This window comes from Furipterus horrens, unplaced genomic scaffold (assembly GCF_987537825.1).
Source record: "Furipterus horrens unplaced genomic scaffold, mFurHor1.1.pri manual_scaffold_2, whole genome shotgun sequence".
Classification (NCBI taxonomy): Eukaryota; Metazoa; Chordata; class Mammalia; order Chiroptera; family Furipteridae; genus Furipterus; species Furipterus horrens.
In genome coordinates this window covers 202849590-202876049 of record NW_028327172.1, presented here as the reverse complement: position 1 = coordinate 202876049, position 26460 = coordinate 202849590, and the positions used below count along the sequence as shown (strand labels likewise).

The window sequence follows — 26460 nt, the reverse complement described above, 5'->3', positions numbered from 1 at the left end:
CCGCTGGAGTAAAATGCGCGGCGCTCTGGCGCGTGTATGCGAGGTGGACATTAGGGGTGCCTTTGCCAGAGGCCTTGTCCTGACCTCATTTCACACCTAAGGAGCAGAGAGCTAAGCTAAGGCGACAGAGCTCAACTGCAGAAGTTTCCCATTTACAGAGTTCTAGAGGGAAGAACAACATTGGACTCCTCTCTCTCACCCTGCTAGCACCGGGGGCGGGGGAGGGGGGCGGGTTGCAAGAGCGAAGTTTCTGGTTTGTCACTCGCCCGAACTCCAGGCATCTGTAGCTCCAACACCCAACACTGACGTTAGCATAAAGGAGGCGTCCAATGAACATCTGAATGAATGAAAAGGGCTGGGAACCAGAGTGAGCGGGAAGCCACTTGGAAAACACCCATTTGAGGAGGTGTTTCATCTAGTCCTGTGAAACGCGGCAGATTTTCCCAGGACCTTCCCCTCGGCCCCGCCCCCTGACCCCTCCATTCCCCGTCCCCATTGTAATCCCCTCCGGTTTTCCTCAGTCTCCACGTACGTCCCTTAGGGCGCGTCTCAAAACCTGGATAACCGGAGCGCTCCCCATGGACCACACGGAGGGCTCGCCCGTGGGGGAGCCGCCTGCGCATGCTCCATCGCTTGGGTAGGTTTCCAGGGAAGGCAGCGGGCAGGATCCTCTACTTCGCGGGCGGCGCGAGGCGTCTGGCTCTTCGCAGCGGCTGCGAGGGGGAAAGGAGCGCGGGGGCTGGGTGGAATCGAGGAGCGAAGAAAAAGGGAAGGGGCGGGGGAGAGGGACCAGGGAAGGCGTCGGGGGAATCTCGCGAGGGTTGGAGTTTTGGCGAGAGTTTGTGGAAGATGGCGCCTGTTGTGACAGGGTAAGTCTGGGGGAATCCGAGCGCTGGGAACCGGGAAAGTTGCGGGCTTCTAGCAGCCCGCGGATGTCTGCAGGTTCGGAGACCGCGGCGCGCCTGGCGTCTGGGAACCGCGGGGGCGGTGACGCGTGCGCCGAACGCGGCGGCGTGTGGCCGTGCGCTGCCCGCTGTGCGCCGCCGTGGCTGGGGCTCCGGAGCGCGAGGACGGGCGGCGGCGGAGCCGAGGCGGGCGGGTGCGGGCGTGAGCGCGGCCGGGCGCACGGGGGTCCGCGGTGCAGTGCCAGCCGCGCGCCTCCCGCTCCGCCGCCCGCGGCCCCTCTCTCCCAGCCCGGCGCAGCTTTGTTCCTCCGATCGTCGTCGCCTCCTCGCCTGGCCCGTGCCCCCGGCCCCGGGCGCTTTGTCTTCCCCTGTTGCCCCCCGCTACTCTCTACCCCCGGCCCTTTGTTTCTCTGCCTGGGGCGCTTTGTCCGACCCATTGCGCCCCGCATCCCTTCTCTATCACCTCTGCTCAGCTGTCCTTCCTCCTGCGCCCCTTTGTTGTTTCCCTCTCTGTTCGGTACCTCAGTGACCTGCCACAGCCCATACACCAGATTTGTTTTTCTTTTAAGTTTTTTTCCATTATTTTTCTCTTGTGTTACCCTCTTACCTTTCTGTTTGGTCCTTGATCACCCCAGAGGCTTTGTCTTCCCCATTCAGTGGTTCATTCGCTTGGCAAGCCCCCCCTCCAATTCCCTTCCCATCATCGGTTGATTTATCCACTACCCACTCTGTGTGTCGACTGAACTGTCCCAGCGCAGGGGACTCCATCTGGTGCTTACGTGCAGGCAGACCATAGCGTTAGTTGTTTTTGTGTGTCTGAAAGATGCGTGGGGATACTTACTTTCGTCCTCTGCGCTCCTCTCCGCACCTCTTTCTCTCCGGATTACGTGCAACCCCTACACCCCCACCCGGGTTTCTCTTAGGATTACAGTCTCCAGTTTTCTTCGTCGTCTCTCTGTTGGCCCATGGTTGTTTTGCTTGGAAACATTAACACTGGAAAAATCGGGTCTTTGGTTCTTGCACACCCCCTGCTTGCCCCCTGCAGCCCCAGGTCCTTGGTTTCTGGCGTCCTAGGCCAAGGGCAGCTGTCGAGCTTTGCTTTTGGTTTACCTGAGGGTATTGTAGGACAGTTAGCAGAGACGCAAGGTATTTATTTTTCTGTTGGTGTGTGAGAATAATTTCAGATATCCACGTTGCTTATTCATTGATTATGTGAGTAGCAGTTCAGTGAATTCTGTTGTTAAAAACTTGTGAATGTTGGGGTAGAGAATTTCAGCATTTTTCTACACTAGAGATATGGAGTGTATTTTACCAGTAACTCCTGTTTCATAAGGAAAAAGGAAAGCGTCCTTCTTATAAATTGTTTTACTTTTTCTTAATCATTAAGATAGTTTACAGTTCTGTGCTTTTGCCCCGTGGGTTTATGACAACCCGTCCGCCCCATCGTCGGAGTTGAGATGAGGAAAGCATTTAAGACTGCAGTTTCTGGTGCATGAATACTGCTTCTAGAATCTTTGTGGAATGCATTAATGAAATGCAGTGAAAGACATTTAAGTAGTAGTCCTAAGGTACTGGCACTTGTAATGTTAAAGGAGCTTTAAATGTTCAGAATGCTTATTGGTATGGTAGTGTTAAAAGCTTGGAGTTGCGTGTGTGGAGTGTGTGTGGGGGATGTGAGTGGTGTATTTAAATGGCCTGAATATTCTGGTGCTGGGAATAAAAAGTATTAATTAGATGTACCAGGATTTCTGGAAGCCCTACTAGTTGATCACTACTTTTAGAAGATGTGTTTACCCCTGAAATCATCTGGTGTGTCATTTCATTTATAAAGTTCCGCATAAAGTGCTACTAGTAGAGGATATACCAGATTTAGCATGAGGACTGTTGGTGTAGTGGAAAGCATTTTATTTCAAGGCTGTGATCAGAATTAGTAGTTTGAATTTTAATTAACAGGAAAAGTTATGTTTTATAAGTGATACGTGAGGCTTTTGTGAAAATTTGCAGTCTGGGTTCCATGAGTGGATGTTTACCAATAATCATTTGTCTCCCTCACATGTTTTTAATGTATAATCATTTTTTTGAAGGTAAAATCTTGAGCATACTGTTGTTTCACACTATAAGCAAATGTTAAGTGTTGTCATAATGGAAGGACTTGTGGCATATAAGAATGATCACACCAATACCATAAAAGCCGCTTTTACAAATCAGGTTGTGTTTTTATTTCCAAAATGTGTAAGACTTCTATATCATGACCAAATAATAGTGCTTTTACTAACTTACATCAAACAATAGCATATTAAGAAACATGGCATAAGCTGTGGTTGGGAGGCTTTCTTTCTGATTATTGATGATTAAAGCTTTAAATTTATTGGTCATGCATATTGCAGCTGTGTTTATAGAGAGTACATTTTCAGGAAAAAATACAATAGTTTCACCTGTGGTATTTTCAGATCTGTTCTAATATATGCTTCTAGGTGTTAAATTTTAAGCAGTTAGGTTTGTTAAAAAGTTACTTCTTGTCCTACACTAACAGATTTCTATCAGTGTCTTTTAAGTGGCTAAGAAAAAAAAAATGGTTTGGGAGAAAAGCCACTCTTGCCAGCTGTAATTCATTAAGTCAGTTTTGGCACTGTAGATGGATAAGGTATTAGGGGGAAAATGCTGTGTTTGAAAGTTCTTGCAAACTGTTTTAATTCTAGTATTTGGTTATTTTTTAAAATAAAATGTAAAAACCTGGGACCTGGCTTTAAAACAGTATTTTGCATTTTGCTTTCTCCTAATACTGAATTTCATTTTATTTCAACTAGGGGCAGTATTTTCTCATGGATTGACTAAAAGTTGTTATTTTTGGCATCAGGCTTTGTGATTATTTCCAAGTTACTCTACTTCCCCTGGGCCAATTTCCTAACTGTGTAGTAAAATGGGAATTGAAACAACTTGCCACATCTGCACAGGACTGCTGTGCTTTAGGATTGATTTGCAGAGAGCATCCTTGGGTGAAAGGTGTGGTTAAAGTCTAGGAATTGTTACTGAATTGAGCCGATGTGAAGTAGGTCATATTTTGTAGGAAGTCAATAGGAGGTTATGAACTAGTTCTTGGCAAGTCACAGTGGTGATAGTGGGATGAAAAAAAACCCAAATATGTATTATAGTTTGGGTAATAAAACAGTCCCCCACCACCACCCCATAAGCTTAGAGGGGAAGAAGTAAAATAAATTACAGGGTGGGCAAATGTGTGTGGGTGTTGTGTAAGAGACTGAAGGTCTGTCAAACTCAAATGTAATAACATTGTATAATTAGGGGATGCTTTTCTTCTAGTGACCTGTTTTCTGCATGCAGTAGTATTTTTAAAAAATAGTAGCACAAAATGCTTTCACTAGACTCCAGGCCAAGTCTGTTAATAGTAATGATTAATTTTCAATGTTCCTTATATTTTGAATGCCTTGTCTCAAAAATATTTTCTAACTGAACTTGCCCCTGGGCCTAGGAAAGTACTTTGCACTTTGGAGACACCATCTATATACCTGTATCTATCTGTCTGCCTGTCTATCTATCTTATCTATATTATCTATCTAGCTGAATGACAAAATCTGTTGCATTTCTATTCCTGGTAGATGATATCACGTCCTAACTAGTTCTCCAAGCCAGGTTTCTGGATTCCTCTCATACACTAATCCTTTACATTTAATCACTGAGAACAGATAATTTTCTCCTGAAAAGTCGCTTGAATCTGTCTCCTTCATCCTCACTGCCACAGTTCATGCTCTCAGAATTTCTCACTTGGATTACTATAGGCATTGGCATTTTCGGCTTCTAGACTCACCCGCTTTATCCATTTTCCACACGGTCTTTCTAAAGAGCAAATCTGGTCACTTCACTCCTAAATTACAAACCCTCTCAATGGCTCCCCCTAGCAGCCTTCATTAAGAGAGGCAGCTGAGTGTGTAGCTCATGAGCTCACAATTAGGATTTAATCTGAATGCGGTACCAGTTCTGTCTGTGCCACTTAAAATCTCTGTAACATTGGCAGGTGATCTAACCTCTCCTTGCCTATTGCATCAATTGCAAGATAGTTCTTAGCTCAGTGGGTTGTTGTGAGGATTAAATTTTTGAGCACAAGCAAGTGTCCAAAAAAAAAAAAATAATAATAATGTTAGGTAGCCCGGCATATAGGGTTCACTATTTCATTTACCTTTCTCCATATCAACTGTTTGCCTTTCTCTCCCTTCATATTCAGTGCTCCAGCCATATTTCAGAACTTGGAGTTCCCTGTATAGAATTAACAGTTTAATGCCTCCTCGTGCATGGGAAGGGCTGGTGTTAGTGGGTATTATGGAGGACTTGGGTCTGAGGATATTCTAATCCAATCCACCAGGCTGGGTTCATTGCCCCACCTGTGTGTTCTTAAAGGACCTGGTATAATTCTCCTAGAAGTGTCATACTAAAGTGTAATTTTCACATGCAAAGGCTGTGAGTTACTTGGTGGCAGTTATCATTTTCTTTTAATCATTTGTATATTCTTAGACTGAAAACAATGACTAGTATATGGTAAAGATTCAATAAAAAGGTTTTTTAAACAGGGCATTCAGAATACTTTGAAACCTTGGTGCAATATGATTCATGTAGGCAGAATTTGATATATTCAGGGAATCTACTGGTTCTATAGGGAATTTGATTGCTAAAATACCCAAAGGAATGGTGGATATTTTCAGCTACAGGTAGTCTCATAGTCCCTGAGAACATTATAGTAAAACTCTTAGGCAAAAGCTCCTTTTGGATTATTAGAAGTACTTTATTGCTCATATAAAAAAAAAACAAGCTTAAATTTCACATTTTTTAATGGTTGACTGTCAAGTGTTTCTCAAATGGTTTTATTATTTTGTAGTGTTTTAAGTACTTCTTAGATGCATATGTTTAAGACATTATAGTAGCTTTTGAGGGATTCATGCCATTAAACCAAATAAGTTGATAAGAGAGACTCAGATCTCATGCACAGGTTATTTACAGATAATTTCTCCAAGCTCCAGGTTCTACCGCTGTAAAATAGGGAATGATGATTTTGTTGTATTTATCTGCCAGTCACATTGTGACTATCAAGGTAAACTATTGATTAATATGTAAAGTTATAATTGTCAAATAAAACTAAGTTATTTGTAAATAATAAAACTATGTAACATTTTAATTACTACAATTGGTTTCTCCTAGTAACCTTTCACAGGCAGGATTCAAGGTGGATTTTTTATATGCAATCTGTGGTTTGTGGGTCATGTTTTAGGAAGGCAGCAGTGTATTTAGTGCAGGGGACCGCAGCCCTTTAAATATGTGCCTTGGCGTTTTGAGCAGACATACTTGGTAAATTACTGCTTGACCACGATGTTGTCATTGAGTCACCCCCAACATTTTGGGGTCTACTCCTTACTGCTTACTTCTCTACTTGGACAGCAGTAATAATGTAGGAATGTTGCATGCCCATCTCAGACACCCTGCCCACAGTTCTGGATGCCCCGTAGGCCTGGCACACCATCATGGTGTCAACGTGGGCCTCATTAGGCCTGCTTCTGCTCCAGGGAACGAAATGACTTCCTAACGGTGTGAAAAGGGTAATAACGTATTTGCTGAATATACTACTGGGGAAAAGCAAGCATCGAAGGTACTATGGTCTGGTTTGTATAATTGGTTTTACAATAATTACCTATCTGTATAAATATTTGTGTAGATTGTTATGTTGGTACAGTGCATGGTGATAAGCATGACAACTTTTCAGTCAGATTGGTCATGTTTATGGCAGTCTTGGGAATATTTACACTGTTTTAAGTTTACAAAAAAAGAGAGAGGAACCAATCTTTCATAGGTATCCTAGGTGGCAAAAGCCTTGCAATGAAAACGCTGTACCCGTGGGACCTGAGATGAAGTATACTAGAAAGTCAAGTTGACCCTTTTAATTCCTCTCCCGTGCTTCCTTTTGTATATTCAGTAGCTTTGATTTGGTCTCAGAGCTATTTTTTGTGCATTGTGCATTAATTAGATTATGGAATTGTAAAGTCTCATAAAAATTTCATATAACTGGGAAAAATGGTTATCACTTTATAAAATCCTATTTTTTAATAGTGTGGTAAAGATTGTGTTATATAACTACAGTACTGGTTGCCTTGTAAAGTATAGAATCAATGTTGTGGATCTTTAAAAATTATTATTTTAAACAACTTACTTTGGAACTAGTCTTGCTCCAGACAGAACATACTAGTTTTAAGCTGGTTTGCATAGTTAAAATGAGTATTTGTTCCTTCTTTGGAAAACTGCAGACCCACTAAGATGTTGCTTTATTTTGCCAGCATACATTTTTCAAAACGGACTTTGTAGTCTGGAGCAGTTTCAGGCTTACAGAAAAATTGAGGGGCAGGTACAGAGATTTCCATGTACTCCCTGCCCCCCCACCCCCACATTAATAGCCTCAACATCCCCCAGCAGAGTGGTACTTTGTTATAATTGATGAACTTAATTGACAAATTATTATTTCTCCAAGTCCATAGTTTACCTTAGGGTTCACTCTTGGTGTACATTCTTTATGTTTGGACAAATGTGTAATGTAGCTACAAATATATCTGCAATACAGAGTAGTTTCTTGCCCTAAAAATTTTCTGTGCTCTGCCTGTTCATCCCTCCCTCCTTTGTGATCCCTGGCAACCACTGAACTTTTTATTGTCTCCATAGTTGCCAGCATACTTTTTCAAATCATTTAACTTTCGGTTTGAGTAAGAAAATTTTTCATGTAAAAATTATAATTCTAAACTAAGCTCCTGATCCATATACCAAACGGAGGAAGCAGAAACATTAAGGTTCCCAGACATGAAGGGAGGGTTACAGGAAATGAAAAGTATAACCATGCTTTAGCGGTTCTCCTTTATCATTGTTTTAATAACATTATATTAAAGTAATAGTTGATGAGCACTTAATAGGTATAAGATGCTTGTATGTACTGGTGTTACAAAGATGGCTAAAAAATGGTCTGGTGAATCTCATGATTTAGTGGAAAGTACACAGGTAATTATAATAGGAGAGATTATAAGTACTGTACCAGATGTATAATGTTGGTGAGAACACAGAGGTGAGGAAAGTTCATAGAAAACAGGAGAGTTGCTAGGGAGTGGTAGGAAATAAAACTGAAAAAGTGGTTGGGGCCTCTTAGAAGCTCTTGAATGCTAAGCTAAAGATTTGAACATCAATCGTTAACTTGGGGTAGGAGGAGGGAACTTACTGAATGTTTTCGAAGAGGTGAGGCTGGATGTAAACAGTGTAGTAAAATAAAATTGGAATTGATGGACACCGTAAGAGAAATATGATCAAGGTCTGATTTTGGTAGGCCCAGGAATGGACAAAACAAAGCAGCTATTTTGGGGGCAGAGTGGTGTAGGGAGCTTTGGAATCTGTACACTATCTCTTAAATAGCTCCGTGGCTGTGAGCATGTCACTTATTCTAGGTCTTGCCCATATCTAAAAAAGTATAGAAAATACTTCATGGTAGTGATGTGAGGATTAACTGACGTGGGGGGAATAAAGTGGCTAGCTCAGTTCTGGAAGCAGTAGGTTCTTCTCCTTTTTGGAGTAGAATATAACGGATAATTTAGGCTGAGGAAAAACAACTGAACAATTGAAACCTTAGTGATGAAGTAACTAGAAATGGGGAAATCTGAGTGAAGTGAACCTACAAGTGTTTTGTTTCTTTTAGCTTTTCAATAAATGCTGAATACTTAGCATACTCCCGTAACGTTTAACATATCTCTGCAATTTATAAATATATCTATCTGTCTGTCTAACCTCAGTGAGCTCCATAGGACAGGATCAATATTTTACCTACCTTGCAAAATTATGGAGCAACTGCTGGAGGCCAGAATGCTACCTGCTGGGTGAATGACTTGTGTTTTTAATAATGTGTAACACTTGCCACTAGATGGCATTTCGTTTAAGTAATAAGGCTTACATTCAGCAAAGATTGATTTTTATGCGTACAACCTCCAGGGAAACTGATCCCTGGATTATTATGTTCAGTTTTCTGCCATTTCTAGACTATACTTTTTGAAATTAAATATGAAACATATAGTGAAAAGAACTCACTTAAAGTCTTAAAAGATAGAAAAGCATAATGGCATTAGAATATGCCCTGTAGAAAGAACCTGAAGGGAGGCTCAGTGAAATTCACAAGTGACTAAATTTCTCATCTCTAGATGTATTTAAAGTGAAGCTTGATGGGTAAATTACAGGCCATGGTTTTTCTTAAGACTGGATTGCTCTAATGGAGGAGACTGGGAGTTTGTGTCTTACTGGACCTAATGGAAGATGATAGGTGTCCTCTGTAGGCCTACTGGGCTATGACTCCTTGTTCTCTTACTCTGGTGTATTGTACTCTCCCTCTTGTGGAGTAACAAGCATAAAATGGAACTACATCCTTCATGACAAGTGTAGATGATTTCAGTTCATAGGGTTCAGTAAACTTCAGAGCTGGAAAAGATTTTTCTAATCATACATTCTAAAGTAACCATTTATTTAAACATAAGCACAGGCAGATTAAATACAGTTAGTTAGCTGATAGCTGAGACACTTTAAATGACTGAGCTGATACTGGTTCCTGGTTTGATTTTTGGGGAGAGACTTATGAGGGTTTTATAGTCTTTCCTACTTATACCACTCAGCTGCCTTTTAATGTTGCATGTACTTTGCTTTGTTTTTAAGTTGTTTTTAAAAGGTCTTTTCCCCTCCTGTCTGTGGGGACTTAACGGAGGATACAAATCTCTTTGCCCCAAGCCTGGTAGGTGGAGTGCGGCTTATTAATCAGTCAGCTCTGAGCCTGCCTGTTCTTTCCTCTGCTGTTTTCTTGTTCTTGGTGCTGCTTGTGTTCTTCCTCTTGTATTTGTGACTCATGAGGGAGGCCTGTTGGAGAACACAGCTGCTCTCACTTCATCCCTCTCACCCCCTCTGCTTTAGTTAACCCTACTCAAGAACTGCCTGGGTTCGGTTACCCCTGGCTCCTTCCAATCTCTCTTGCCTCCCTAGTTTTTTAGTTTTACCACCTGCACTAAATTCCAGCTTTGTTGAGTTTCTGAAGTATCCGGACTGAAAAAAAAAGACTGTCATACTAGAAAGGAGGCCACACTTGAAATTTTATACTGAAAGATGGCTCATTTATGAAGCCGATGATTTTCATATTGGGATTTTTTTTTTTTTAGTGTATATGTCAAGATAGAATTACTCTTTTGACTATGGGATTCATTAAATCTGTCGTATCTGTCATCTGTGCTTATCCAAATCTTAAGGAAGTGAATTAAATTCATTTCAGCATTCACAGATAGTAGCGATAGTTCTGGTAATTTACTTACAGCCTATAACGAATGTCATTGTTTGAGTAAATGGATAGTACTACTGAATTGGTGGGAGTTGCTGCTTCACTATTTTAATGTTTGTTTTTTTAAAGCTATCGCCTTCAAAGGTTATTTCATAGTTATTGGTGAACACGCCATTCTTCATCCTGGCCTTCTTCCATCGTATACAGAGTGATGTGTACATTTTACGTACAGGATTTAGTAGCATGTCATTCATTTAACCTAGTTTCTTAGCTGGAAGTTGTCAGTTGGTAATTAAATATCTTTTAAATTACATAAGAATTTAAATTTACCTGGTACCTTAGGTGTGCAGTTGATTTGTTTTCTCATTTCATTTTTTGGCTTATTTCTATAAATATTTCAGGGAAGTGGCTGTCTTGAAGTTTTTCTTAAGGATTAATTAATGTCATCTGGTTATTTTTCTGATTGGCAAAATATGTTACAAAAACTCACAAGTTATTTAAATATATTTTATAAAGTGAGTCATTGTAGTCTTCCACCAGGAAATTCACCACTCTGAACAGTTGGGAATATGTTCAACCTTTTTTATCCCTAATAGAAATGCTAATATTCTCCTTTATATTAGAAATATGAATAGTTTAGCAAACATAATATTAAGGGGATTAGGGAACTGACATTTGGTTGGATATCTGCTGAATCCTCACAATGAGGGAGATGATATCTTCATTTAATAAAGTTCACACAGCTTTATTTCTGCCTTTGCCATTTGCACTACCCTATGTCTGCTGATAGAGCAAGCTTCCAAGCTCCACTAGGTGGCAAGACAGTCCCAGATATAAGTCTAATACAAGGCTTTAAGGGAAAGGAGATTATATTCTCTGTTGGATAATTTTTAAAATAAATCTGTGCTCTAGAAATGCTTTCAAAACTAGACTTGATTAATCTTTGAATTTAAAAGGTTCTCTGAAGTAGCATTGTCTATCTTAAAACATTTACTATTTAATTTTTAAAATAATTTTGTCAGGCATTCCTGCCATATTCTATCAGTTAATTCTTCATTCAGTATTTTCAGTTTTTTTCTATCTTTTCTGCCTAATGACGAGTTTTCTGGTCTGGGCTGTAAGAATTGCTTAATGTCAATTTTCATTCTTTTTTTTTTTTTTAAATTAATGTCTGATCTCTTTATTTATTAATATTATTTTATTTATCTGTTTTTAGAGAGAGGGGAAAGGAGAAAGAGAGGGAAAGAAACATCAATGTGTGGTTGCCTCTCACGCGCCCCCAACTGGGGACCTGGCGTGCAACCTAGGCATGTGTCCTGACTGGGACTTGAACCAGTGAAGCTTAGTTCACAGGCTGATGCTCAATCCACTGAGCCACAGCAGCCAAGGCTTCAATTTTTATTCTTAAGCTCTCGTTCAAGCCACTGCCGTATCTTTTTTTTACCACTTGTCTCATATTTATATTCCCATTTGTGTTACATATTAAAATACGGCTTTTGCCCAAGGCCACCATTAAATAACCTTCATCTGGATCTTCAAGCCTTCATTTACTCATCAGCCTGTTTAGTTTTTCTGCATTTTTTTGTTTTTGTTGACTACGAGATGTCTTTATTCTTGTTGACCATGCCTTCACATATTCTTGATGAGCAAGACATTGTCTTTGTCACTTGAACATGCCATCTTTTCTTTGCTACCTGCTCCTCTTCCAGTCTTAAATGTTGTGTTTGCAGTCTTTGTCTTTTTCTCATGTGATTTTGACCTTGTACTTGTGTCATCAGCTCTGATGTCTAGATCCATATTTCTACACCTCTTACTGGTTGTTCTGTAGGCTCATGAAACTTGTTTTTTTCAAAAACAACTTGTTTTTTCCACCACCTAGACCTGTTCTTTTGTCTTTTAAAATAGGCTTGATATCTGTTATTAGTGCTATTGTCCATCTAGCTGCCACAGGAAAAAATTAACTTATTTTTTCATTTCCTCCTACTCTCATTTTCTTATTTGGTTGATGACTATATCTTTCCCTTTCTGCTTCCAGGTAATTCTTGTCTCATATATAATGGGCTCTCCTCGCTTGGTGCCATTGCTTTATTCTCCATAGGGTCTACTTCATCTCTCGGTTGGACCGTACGTAGTCACAGCCTGGTCAGCTTCCCTCCCCTGCACACCCCCTGCCCCGCCCATTGCTTCCTTTCTTACTTTGTGGCTGTTGGTAGTTTGTTAGTATGCACGTGTTTGTATTTGGGGGTTTATGGGGCTACTTGGTAACCTAATTTTGCTGTAAACAGTATAGGTTTTGATTTTGATGTCTAGTTGCTCTTTCATGTGGGAGAGATTGAAAAACTATGGTGCTGACACAGCCATCCACAAATTCCATCTGAGTTTTAAAAAAATTACTAGCTAAATGCATGTTAAATGTAAATAGTGTAGAGTGCATAAGGTAGTTTTCTCTACACACTAAATCCCAGTCCCCAGAGATGAGCACTGTTTATTTACAGTAAGGCCAGTATCCTTCCAAACTCAGAATTAAGTCTTCTTTTGCCAAGCTCATCTTTGTTTCTTATGCATTAAGAAAGTAAAAGCAATGGTTACTATTTTTATGAAAACTTCTTTAAAAATCTAAATTTCTTTTGGCTCACTTTAAAGGGTAGAATCAACATCGTTAGTGTTGACCCTAAATGCTACGTGTATATATTTTTTCTCCTGATAACAAAAGTAACAAAAGTAGAAGGTATAAAAATCTTAATCCTATCAAATTGAACACAACATTTTAATGTATATTTATTCTTTCAAGTTTTTCTTTTTAACAATGTTAAATTGTTAACAAAGTAATATATAGATATGTTGTTTCAAAAGCTCAGAGTAAATGTGGAGCATAAGAGTGTAAGGAGTGGTTCCTCCTTGCTTCTGCCCGGAGGTGGTCTTTGTTTAGAGTTGGATGTGCAACATTCTTCCCTACTTCTGTAGAATGCACTTCCAGGCATATGTGATTTTTAAAACATTCTTTGTTCTATGTATGGCCTGTCCTTCACATAAATTGGATCATACCAATTAAACAGCATATTGTTCTTCATCTACTTGGGAACAGTATTTCTTGTGTAGTTTTGGGCATCAGTTGGTGTGTCTCCCCTTCCCCCCTTTTTTTGATTCTTACCCATGGATATGTTTATTGATTTTATACAGAAGGAAAGGTGAGGGGTGGAGAGAGAAACATCGATCAGTTGCCTCCCACATGCTCTCTGACCAGGGATCAAACCCACAACCTAGGGCGTGCCCTGACCTGGAGTACAAACTCATGCATGACCTTTTGGTGTAAGGACGGCACTCCAACCAACTGGCAGGGCCCCATTGTTCTTAATGGTCGCTTTGAGGAAGTAAACTCTCATTTCTTAAATTCCTGCCACAAACACATCTGTGCATGTTTCGGAAGATAACTAAAATCTGGATACATTTAAGTGGAACCACTTTTTTCATCTGTTTATTGGCCATTTGTGTTTTTCTTCAGAACCATGTATAACTGTATTTTTCTGATGAAATGTCTTTTTCTCATTTTGTGTAGGAACTTTTTATTTTCTAGATAACACTTTCTATCAATTTTATATTAAATATTTTCTCCTAGTTTTTATTAATCATTCCATTTTATTGTCTTAGGAGTTTAAAATTTTTATGCAGTCAAATCTGTAGTTTTTCCTTTGGCTTTGTATTTTGCTTATCTTTCTCACCCTAAGATTATGGAAGCATTCTTGTATGTATTTTTCTTGAATATATTCTTTTACAATTTAAAAAAATAATTTATTTCTTTACCCCTTCTAGGAGGAATTTTTCTTCCTGTGCATTATGTGATGTAGACTCTAACCTTAATTTTTCCAAGTGTATAACCAGGTGTACAGCATTTGTTCTCATACACTCAATTTTTTTTTCTTCCCTCCGGCTGATAATAGTGCTGTGGTTCTTCAGGTGAGGTCCTTGGACCAGCAGCAATGAAATAATCTGGGCACTTGTTAGAGATGCAAATCATCTCACTCCACCCCAGCTTCCTGTATCGGAAGCTCTGGGGGTGGACGCCAGCAGTGCGTCTCACCAGGTGATTCTGGTTCTTGCTGAAGATCGCAAATCCTGGGAGAAATCGCCTTTAAGGGTGAGAACTCCCCTGTGAGGGTGAGAACTCCCCTGCAAGGTGAGCGCCCTTTACTTGTGCACTAGACATCCTCTCTTCCCACCTACTCTAGGACGGTGTACCGGCCAGCTAGCTCTCCCTCTCTCTGGCTTCCGTTTTTACCTTCGTACTGAAGCCTTCTTGACGATATACATACAGACGTGCTGTTATTTCTCCCTCTGGACTCCACGCTCCCTTTATGCCCCATTTCTCTTTTCCCCTTTGCAATAAACTTCCTGTGAAGAGTTCTGTTTCCAGTTACTCTCCCTCCATTCTCCCTAAACCTACTTCAGCCAGGTTTTTGTCTTTATCATGCCAACAAAACTGCTCTCAATGTTACCAATTCCCTCCACCAGGTGAATGTAGTGGTCAGTTTTTTCAGATGTTACCTGTCTCGACTTGATCAGCAGCATTTGAAATTTTGGATCACCCCCTTTTAGTTCAAACATTTTCGCTTGCAAAATACCATCTCCTGGTTTCCCACCTCACTGGCAACTTTTCTTGGTCTGCTTTTTAATTTTACCACATTTGTCCTGCTTTTTAAAAATTACTTTAGAGAGAGGAAGGGGAGGGGAGAGACAGAGACAGATAAACATTAATTGGCTTTTTCACCTGCCCACTCAGTCACCAGTTGATTCCCGCATGTACCCCGATGGGGCTCGAACCTGCAACCCTGTCATATCAGGACGATGCTCTAACCAACGCAGCTACCCGGACAGGGCTATCCTGCTTTTTAATCCCACACTTTGTGTTCCTTCCCCGTTATACTTTTCTCACTTGCAAGTGTCAACTTTTAACAGTGTTTCATTTGCCTTTTTATTTTGTCTTTCTCTTCCCAACTAGAACATAGTGCATGGGTGCTCAGTATTTATTGAATGGATGAATGAAGTGTTCTTAAACAACATCTCTTTTTGAAAGCTCTGTTTTTTCCTCACTGATTTGAAATCCTACTTTTACTACTATGTGTTATACTTACAAAGTTTTATGAGCCCCCTGGTATTAATCCAGATTCAACTAATGTGTTTTAAATATAATCTGTTAACTGAATGTGGTGTTCAGTAGCCTTGAGGTCTGTTGTTGCATTTAGTGTTTGCCACATCTGGTGAGGAAGGTAGTGGTTTCTCTTTTACAGAAGCTTAACCAGGTTCACCTGCTAGTTGGTGGGAGCGTTGGAATTCAAACTCATGTCTCCGGATTCCAGTTCAGTTGCCATGAACATCTTCTAGCGATTGTGTCATCTAGTATGTAACACGCTACTGGGCATTCCTGCCCTTCCGCTCTCCACCCCCTCGTGCTGTGTGGTTAACGCTTAGTCATCCATCCACACGCGATTGGCTGCACCACCTCCCGGGGTAGTACCTTCCTCAGTGCAGGCAGGGTCTGAGGCAGGAGGGTAAGTTGGGAAGGACATTGGCTTATGTGGGATTTTTAAAAATCGACTTTAGCTTTTAGAACAGTTTTATTTGGGGTTTTGTCTCTGCATTTCATGGCACAACTTTGGAAGAAAGGTTGTAGAAAGAACACAGTCTGGTGGACGTGATGCAGGTTCGGTTCACTGCTAACTAATGTGGCGAAATCCCTGCTTCACCTTCTTTCAGCATAAATGATACTATGCGTGTTGGCTTAGAAAATGATCCTCACACCATGTAAATGAAAGGTATGACTATTCAGAATGGCTTCAGTCTCCTGTTCCTGGTATTCCAGATACATTCATTCTTTCTATTATACTGGAGGACGTTTAATATTATTTTATGTAAAAGTGTTATATAAATGTCATTTTAAGGTTTTTGCTGTCAAATTTTGTTTTTCTAACTAAGCAGCTGTGGATGTGGCTTAAAAACTGATGAGCATCTACAATGCTGAGCCTTTTGGAGCAGTGAAAGGCTGCTTACAAATGGTAACCACAGTTGCAATGAATTCTGTATTTGTTACTTGTGAATCCCTAAGGGGGAATGTGTTTTGAAGGGGTGAGTTAGGGTAGTACAAACTGAGAGAGAGTTTCTGTTCTGGTGATCTTTGGAGCAGTCATTCTGCTACTGCCCTCTTTTATGACTTTGAAGGAATTTGAAATGCTTTACTCTTTTGATGATTCTTTTGCTAAACAATATTATTCAGGTTTATGTAAAGGTAAATTGCAATTTTAAGATGTTGAGAATATGGTTTCTATCATCAGATACTTTTTGCTCTCAGCAGCCACTGTGTGTAATAGCACTTGTGGATGATGCCTTACTTATGTCTGCTGTTGAAAGCTATAAATGTTGGGTTGTTTGGAACGAAATATTTTTTACTGGTATGATTAGCTCATACATATAAGTAGTTTTAGGCATAGTGCCTGTATTCATTTTCATTTCAGAAGTAATATGGTTTTGATATGTTATTGAGTAGATCCAAATAGTTAATTATAAATTATTAAAAGTAGTTTTACTCTGAGATAGTAAAGACCATGCTTGGAAATGAACTACAAGAAATGAGGAAGCTGTTGTATGTCCGATCAAAAAAATCTAGAAGATAAATTTCTAATTCTAGAACATGTTAACCTCCACCCCACCCCCCCCAAAAAAAGAGTGGAGGTAGTAAGAAGAGTAATCATTGAAACAAATGAAATCTCTGACTAAAAAATATCCACCATGATATATGCAGTATTATTATGGTACTTCTCAAAGTCTTAGAATATATATTTGCAGATCTGTGAACTATTTATATATTGAAATTATCCTAATATATTCACTATTTTTTTTTTTTTTTTTATAAGGGCAGTGCTTAACATGCTTCCTGATTACAAATTGTTGAGCATTGAAGATACTCAAAAAGTACAGGTTAAATATGCAGTTAAAATTATCTTTGTTGTTGCTGTTGTTAAATTAGTCTTATTCTTCCTAGTGGTTGAAAGAGTTTAAACTTTTACAGTCACATCTGTTCTTTTATTTTGGGGACATGTTTTCAGGAGGATTTTATGCACACTAAAAATAACAACTTTTGTTAATTTATTTATTACCCATAGTCACTTTTAGATATAAAAGCATTCCCAGTGAGTTACTTCTGATTCATAACCAAATTTTAGCAGAGCAGATGTAGACTATCAATGGTATAATTAGCCAAAAAATATTAAGGGGTTAGGGAGTTCTTTGTGTAACATTTAACTTTAATTTCTTGGCCAGTTTATATGAATAATTAAAGTTTTGAGGCAGTTAAAATTTCTTCTGTTGGGATTTCACAGTTGTTACTGATAGTTATAATCACTGGGGAAGTGGAAATATTATTTTCATCAAGCAGATGGCTTTTCTAGCACTGGTTCCTAACAGAGCCTACTGAGGTTCATATTTATGTTGAATGATTTCCTGATCACACCAACTGGGTATACTTTTGAAAGATCGCACCTGGTAATAGAATATGATGTAGATATTAAAATGACTCAGTGAACTTCAGAACTTCCAAAAGTCGTGAGTTATCTAGTTCCTGTGCTCCTGGGGAATGTAGTCTGTTCTTCTGTGAGAGATCACCATGGTATGTACTGCTACAGCTGTCATCTCAAGGGTTCCTTAGCCACGGGCTCCACTTTTTGACTTGCATGAGCCCTGACATCAGTGTGCTGCTTTCCTCTCTGCGCTAGTCAGAGGGTCAGTCCATCCAGTGCTTTGAGGCATTGGCAGGCGTTTGTTAGGATTAAGCATAGGTTTCTGTTGTGTATGAAGAAGATTTGCAGAGAATACAGTGTGGAGGAGATTCAACAAAAGCATATTTTTTCAGCTCTCGTGGAGATTTTACTTATTAGATTTTCTTTCCCTTTTTAAAAAAATGTCTGTTTTTCTTTTCCTGTTGAAGATATAAAATGTGTACACACACACACACACACACAAATGTGTACACACATATACTTATGCTCCTGAAATTTCAAAAACACAGTTAACTGTTAAGATTCTAAACTTTGCATTTGTATATTATGTTCTATAGCAAGAAATGTTTTTTGAAGTCATTTCTTAATGGTATTGGAAGAAACTCAGCAACATTCTGGAGAGATGTGAAAACAGGTTGTCTTTTAGAAAGGTAACATGGGGCTCTATTTCTTTAACACTAGAACTGGTGGAGGCAGGTGTAAGTGTGAATAGAGCCATGGTGGGTATCTTGACTTAGAGCTATTAAAAATTATCAGGAAGGAAAAATATTCTGGTGTTTCACACACATTGGGGTGGGGCGATGGTGACATTGTGGAGATGAGGTGGCATTGAGGTAAATGGCATAGGAGAGGAGTGTGGAGTTAGTGTTGGGGAGGAGTTTTTGGTTTTGAGCATGTTGAACTTGAGGCCCTTGTGAGAGGGCTAGATGAACATGCCCAGTGGCCAGTTCTGTGTATTTATTATGTGTGTGGTTCCTGGAGTTCAGGGGAGAGAAGGGTTGAAAATACATACTTGAAGACTATTAGATGGTAATTAAAACTCCCCCAAGCAAAAATATCCTGGGGCGAGTTGGGGTTTAGCAGGGACAAGCTACTGGTGAGCATCAGCATTAGAGGAATGGGTAGAGGTGTAGAAACAGTAAAAGAAAACGAATAACAAAAGAGGTGGGACAAAAACCTAGATAGTGCTGTGTCACAAAAATGAAGAGAGTTGGTCCTAGAAGAAAGGGAGCTGCTTTGTTGTGTCAGATGTCACAAAGAGGACAAATTAGGTAAACCCAAATGCTTACCAGAATAAGGCCTTCAGATACCTGGGCAAGAATCATTTCATTGCACTGGTGGGAGCTGTAACGTGGTTTGTCCTGGGTTGAGAAAGTGAAGACAACTTTGTAGAGTGATTGCTCTGAACCTGGTGAGTGGAACCACAGGTGCTGTGACACTGCTTTGCAAGGTGGGACAGGCTCAACTTGCTTAGATGCCGATTGGCAAGGAAAGAACAGATGGGTAAAGGGAATGAAACTGACATTGAAACCGCTAATGCTGCCTTATCTGTAACATTGTGTAGCTTCTTGTGTATTAATGGGAATCTTGCATGAAAAGGGGCTTTGTTGGGGAGGGCGATACATATTCAATAATGCAGTGACTGTGAGGGCATTCGTGAATTTGATTTAACTTTTCAGGCGTTTCACAGTGACTCTCTTATTTTAATGAGGATAAATGTTCTGTATTGTTTTTCTCCTGGAGAGGTAATGCTCTGATTTTGTTCAAAACTTTTGCTTGGTGTCTGTAGTGATTAACTGAGGTGGTGAATTTAGTTCATTCCTGTGAAGCCAAAGGAAGTTGCCTGTGTTTGGGGGCTTCATCGTGTACTGTAAGAGCTGTGTGGCCTGTGCAGCAGTTGGTTTTGTTTTTGTGCTGTATCATACATAGGCTCGCGACTTCAGATCGCTGACTCATGAGTAGGAAGTCAACATGTACCCCCAGTATGTGTGATTATGTATTAAAGTTATACTGAAATGCTGTATTTTACTTATATACACATTAAAATATGTACAGAAATTTGCGATGGTAAAAAATGTTGTGATAAAATGAAGTAAAGCTTTAAAGATACTTTTAATAGAATGGTAGAAACTATCTCCACAAGTTTTGTTTTTTTTTAGTGAGAAGTGTTTTTAAGTATTACTTTGTTTTTAAAATGTGATAAAGTATACATAATACACTTCATTATTTTTTTAAAATCTTGTTTAATTAAAACTTTGTAATGGAGTCATTCAAAGGACTAGTTCTAAATTTATTTCTGTACAAATCAAGTGATTTTTATAGCTGAAAAGCCATTGTTTAAATGTCAGACTTATCTTAAGTGTTTTTAATTTTACAAAAATAACTGCTAGGTAGCATATTCCAGGAAGCTGCTTGTCTTCACAGGAAAAGTAATTAATTTTGGGACATTTCTGCATAAGAAAAACGAGTAACTGACTCGTCAACCGTTCTAAGCGCTTTGTTGCGAGGTAGAGCAAATGTTTGTGTCGCACAAAAGATATTTGTGGTTGCTCCCTATCTTATAAAGGTATATTATTTTATAAAACTAACTATCCATAAAAGCTGGTAGTACTTTGTGTCATTCTGTGGTTATCTGCTTGCTAATGAAAGATGAAATGAATGAGTTTCTTGTGTGATAGATCCTCGGTAAGCTTTCTACAGAAATGTTCTCTTTTGGTTAAAACAGGTAATGCTCTCACTGATTGTACTTTTATTAAAGAAGTCAGCCCTGGCTCACGTGGCTCAGTTGGTTGGGCGTTATCCTGCAAACTGACAGGTCACCGGTTTGGTTCCCAGTCAGGGCACATCTTGGCTTGCAGGCTTTGTACTCTGCCCCCATTGGGGGTGCTTGCAGAAGGCAACCAGTGTTTCTCTCTTTATCCTTTTCTCCCTCCCTTCCCCTCTATAATAAAATAAAATAAAATAAAATAAAAAATAAAAATGTGAAGTCTCAGAAACTTTCTCTTGAAAATAACCGTATCTTTTGTTCAGTGCTCTATCCCTTGCACCTAGCTGAGTGCCTATCATTTAACAGGCACTCAGTGAATATTAAACTATAGAATTAACTCATGGCTGACAATGTTTTCTTAGATGTTTTTTGCATTTCATTAACAAGCCAGAAAATCCTATAGACTGAGGCATATTAGAAAAATCATCTATACTGCTTACCAATTTTATGGCAAATTTCCCACACTGTTACAGAACCCCAGCCTGTGCTGTTCTGGAACAGCTGTGGGGGCTGATCGCTCGCCACCAAGAAGCGCAACTCCCAGTACAAAAGTTTGGTGGAAAGGGAAAGGGTGTTTACTTAAAAGTTTTGCAGATTGAGAATAAGGGTGGATTTCTGCTATATGTCCCCCTCCCTTTAAAACACAGTTCAGGCATCTCCCACTAATCCGCAGTTGGTTAGGCAGGTCCCCGTAATTCCAGCCTCATCAGCCGTGCTGCCATGTTCCCCAGCGGGTCTCCTCTTTCTTATTCCAGCTCTTAATTCCAAACCACAGGGCACCTTCTTTCACCTCAGACTTCATGGTGGAAGGTGGGGCCCTTCTTCATCCTTTCAAACATCATGGCCCCCTCCTTTTAGCTGCCTCCTTTCCTGATGGCTCTCCCCTTCAGGAAAGGCTCCGCTATCTCTTTGTCATTGGTATGCAAAGTGTCTTAAACAGTATCATCCAGCCTAGCTACCAGCCTGCCTGAGATATGCAAAGTACCTTAAAAGCTGTACTATTTCCTTCCCCCCACCCCCAAAACCATGGGCTCTGGGGACTTTGTGCAGGGCCACTGTGTTACAACACTGTAATTTTTCCTAATAGTAATTCTTTTCCACCCCATGATCTTCAACACTGTGTTCTGTACATATTTATACAGTAACTTATTTACTGACAGAAAAAACATTTTGGTTTATGTCCATGTTATTTCTGAAGCCATAATTCAGCCCTTTCTACCATGACAGGAAGAACAAGTCTTTCCTCATGGTATGTGGCTTCTTAATCTTACACTGTTTAGTAAGAAACTGCTAAAGAGGTATCCACACACACATAAATTCAGTGAAATTTTTCAAAGTACTGGATTGAACAACTTTAAACTTTGCCAGAGAGAAGAAACTCACTACATACAAAAATGTGATGTGTTTAGGTGGTTAATTTTTTAAGTTTTTTACTAATTGTGATTGCTTTCCAGTCATTGGCTACTATTTCAAGGCAAAATTTACTTGTAGGGTGAGGTTATTGCTGATAGTAGATTTAAATCTTTATTTTTAAAAGTTATCTTGTTTTTTTTTTTCTTTCTCTTTGTCATAGCCATTTTTGATTAGTTAATTGTTATTTTTATTTGGTAAAGAAGGAATACTAGGAGCAAGAGGTACCCCTTTGCCATGTATTTACTTAGTATGCTTGAGTTAGTATTTTCTCCAGTACCTATTTTGTTGCAGAAATTGTCTTTAAGACCTTCATCTGTTTTCTGAGGGCTCAGGTTATTGAACTAGGCCGTTGTGATAATGCTGAAACAGATCAGTCAGTGAGAGCACTGCTGTCAGCCCTTTCACATTTTGGAATACCTGCTCTCCCTCAGGTGGGAATCATGTGACATTGACTGAGACCTAGTGCTGTATTCTGATTTGTGAGTACCAGCTATGTGCCAGGCACTAAGATACACAAGCGGGGGACACACACACACACACACACACACACACACACGCGCCAGTGTATAGAGGTTACATTACACACACACACTCCTCTGCCAGTGTATAGAAGTTACATTTTTAAATGTTTGAGTTAAGAGCTTTAGAAGGAAGAAAGCTGGAAATAGGGTAGGGAACGTGAGGAAGAGGTTGCAAGACGATTAAGTGCTCATGGAAGGTCTCACTAACATCGTGACATTAGGGCAAAGGACCTTAAGGATAAGATGAGAATGTGAGGCATGCAGTTTGTGTGGGAGGAATGTTCCAGCAGGAAGGAACAGCAGATGTGAAGACCCAGAGACAGAACCTGCCTAGATTAAATACAGTGCATGAAGTAAAGGTAGGAGTCAGATGTGGCTTTTGGCTTGAACAATGGTAATTACAGGGTTGCCCTCGTTGATGTGGGAATGGTTTGGGGTGTGACATTGGGAGATGGTGGTGTACACAGTTGAAAAATTTGCTTGGATTCTAGATTTTGCATGGTGACAGATTAAAAAATGTCAGGCCAACCAACTCTTGGTAAGAAACATGATTTTGAATATCTGCTTTGCTCTAAATTGATGATCTTTAGGAGAGAAGAATTAATTTATTTGCCCAAGCCAAATGTAGTTATAAAGGAAGGGAACTTTTCTGTAGTAAAAATTATTTCATATTAATTTTGGATTATCTAAATAATTACTTGAACATTTTTGCCTTATTAAAATTGCATAACTTTTCTCCCAACCCTGTTGATTTAAACAATAAATATGGTAAGACTGTAGAGACTAGTATGTACTCTCTGACATCTGTGGAATGTTAAGTACTGAGACTAGTTGGATAGGGATGGGAATTGGGAGGCACAAAGGTACAATGTTAGGACCAATGGGAAGAAGACACATTTTTTACCACTGTAATCCTGTGATTTATAAAAGGTATATATTTGGAGATATATTCATCACATTATGTTGGGTGTTCATCTACAGTTCCTGACTCACGGCTTCTAAAACCCTTGAACCCAAGGAGGGAGTCGTGGAAAGCTCCATTCTCTAGCTGGTTTGTCAGCAGCACCTGAGGGTGCCACAGGCTTCTGAAGGGGGAGGGCAGTCTTGGAGGAAGGAACCCTCAATCTGTGGGATCTGACTAGCTCGGTAGATTGTGGCAGAATGAATTATAGGGCACCTTAACCTGCGTCCAGAGAATTGCTTGTTGGTGTGAAAAACCCCCTTCGCACATCGAAATAGCTACCGGAAACTATTTAACCACATACTTAGTCTGCCAAGCATCACTTGAAAGAATTCTTCCACAAGTGATTTGTTACAAAGTTAAATTCAGGGCAACGTGTGTATCAGAATATCTTCTTATATGTCCTGTTTTCTACACAAACTATAGTTATCTTTCTATATGAGCTTTCTGTGTTGATAGTGTGTTTTTTATATTGACTATAAAAAATATTCGGAAATATGTGCCTGCTGGATAGGAAGCATTCGTTGCCTCAGGTTATGCAGTACGTTACCCAGTAGGGTCGCACTCCATAGTGTCAGTTTCTCTAGTGACTATGTTAAAGAAATGTATCCAAAGGGCGGCTTCAATGTGTGCATGTTTCTCTAATGTCTACTTGTCTGGGGTCAGAGAAGGAAAACTCTGATTCCAAAAAACCTCCGCTGCCTTGCGGCATACCTCTTCAGGGGAAAGGCTAAGGGAGTAAACCCCGACAGAAAATCCGGAGCCGGAGTCCCTAAGGCGGTTTGACGTTGTAGTCAACACCGGCAACTCCTGCGGCGCACCTGAAGCCAAGCTGTATTGACTCCGTCTTTCCCTTGGACCCTTCAGCTGCGAAGAGAGGGGGGGTCTGCTGCATGGGCAACAGCAGACCCTCCATATCACCCTGCCCAGGCTCTGTAGCTTCAGCTTCACTGGAGAGGACACTCCAGCGTCATCGCAAGATGTCGATTCAACACGGGAGGAGACAGATACCGTGTCACTCCCGAGTCGGACTGCACAGCCATTCTCGGCGGTGCAGATAGACTCTTAAGAAGCTACACCATCGTCTCTCGAGACGGACGGCTGCCGCCGCCGCCGCCGCCAACTTGTCTGGGATCACATAGAGTTGACATGGCATTGATCTTTGTTTAAAGATCAATAAAAAATCATTTAAACTGTTTTAAAATCAAAGTAGCATTAATCTCCGCTTCTGCATTTTTGTACTGATGGTCACAGTTTTAACACAAATTCATTATTTTCTCTGTAGGATTGGAGTTTACCTCACATCATTTAAAAACTTAAAAGTAAAACCAAACGAAAAAACTATCATGGTGTTTTAGTAAGTCCACATGCACTGAAGGTTCATAGGGATGGTTTTGTCTGATGCATGCAGGACCTTCTGCCGTAATAGCATATGTGTATCTTGACAAACTTTGAGTTCTAGAAAACCGTGCTGTAAAAGTAATAAGGCTTATGGGGGGAAAAGGGTTGGGACAGACTACTAAAAAAATCCATGGAACCTTGATCTTGAATACTAAGTAAAAACAATAACAATTGTAATTAAAAAACAAACAAAGGAGTATCATTTGTATTTTTGTATTACCATCAATCTTTGGAGTCTTAAACTTTAACCTGGGCTCCAGCCTTCTTTTCTAGTTATAAGTCCCAGAAGGGCATTTCTAAGAGACTTTTTATTGAAATTAAAAATGTAATCCCGTGTGTAGTCTTCTTCATTAATCTATTGTTTTTAATACAGGGGGACTTTTTTTTTTTTTTTTTTGCAGCCTCTTCATAGGCACAGTCAGCTTTGTCAAATGTTAACCCAGCTGAAAGGGAAACAGTTCCTGAAGCCACTAAATCTACTACTACTTACAAAAAGGGAACTTTTTTTGTAGCTGTTCGCTTTTTTTTCCCTTAATATATTATCTGTTGTTAAACTTTTATCTTTAATTGTAAAATAGCTTGTTCCCAACTGCCTTGAAACAAAGTGCTAGGCCCTGACCAGTGTGGCTCAGTTGGCTGGGTGTCATCCCGCAAACAAAAGGTCATGGGTTCAATTTCTGGTCAAGGCACATGCCTGGGTTGTGGGGTTCAGTCCTTGGTTGGGGTGTGTATAAGACGCAACTGGTCAATGTTTCTCACATCAATGTTTCTCTCCCTTTTTTTCTCCTTCCCTTCCCCTCCCTTTAAAGAAATAAAATCTTTTAAAAAATGGAAAAATAAAAACAATACACTAGGAAAAACCATGCATGAAGCAACATGACTTACTCTATTTCTGTTCCTAGTTGCCTAAGAAATAATACACAGAAAAGAAACATGCTTCGTGGCGGAACAGATTTCATTTTTGTTTTGATTTGATTTGTTAAATGCATAGGGTGAGTGGCAGGTATTAGTTTTGAAATCAGAAAGCCTAGTCTTTGAATTCTGGCTCTATCACTTTCTGCAAGTTGCTTGACCTCTTTAAGCTTCAGTTTGTGTACCTAAAAAATAGAATATTAATTACTGTATCTACTTATAGAGTGGTAGTAAATAAAGGAAATAACACCAGACAATCTTCTTTATACACTGAATTTGCTAATAAACTTCAATTCTTGTTTGCAGTTGCCATAGTTCACAATATTCTTTAGAACATGACATAATATAAACCACCAAGAAAAAGAAATGTTGTCCAGCAAGTTTTTTTTTTGTTTTTTTGTTTTCTTTCTTTCATCACTGTGTGGTTGCCTCTAACTTGTGCCCCCAACCGAGGACCTGATGTGCAACCTAGTCATGTGCCCTGACTGGGAATCGAACCAGCAACACTTGGCTCGCAGGCCGACACTCAATCCACTGAGCCACAGCAGCCAGGGTTTGTCCAGCAAGTTTTACATTTAAAAATAATTTTTACATTCTTATCAATGTTATTTATATACAATATTTACAAGAATAACCCTGGCTGGTTTGGCTCAGTGGATTGAGCGTCGGCCTGCGAGCTAAGTGTCGCTGGTTCGA

The 26460-nt window shown here is 39.9% G+C and overlaps 1 protein-coding gene across 2 annotated transcripts in view; it reads left to right on the top strand.

The window, feature by feature from the left end:
* The first annotated feature begins 804 nt into the window (after positions 1–804).
* The window catches only part of RBPJ (recombination signal binding protein for immunoglobulin kappa J region), a 91709-nt gene continuing 66053 nt past the window's right edge, over positions 805–26460 (top strand). The window contains exon 1 of one of the 2 annotated variants that reach the window (XM_090267005.1): positions 805–869. Coding sequence is in view for 1 of the 2 variants with exons in the window: in XM_090267004.1 (XP_090123130.1) it covers positions 850–869 (20 nt within the window). In the remaining variant the exon portion in view is untranslated. The remainder of the gene's footprint in view (positions 870–26460) is intronic. The other variant, XM_090267004.1, reaches the window with a different exon arrangement.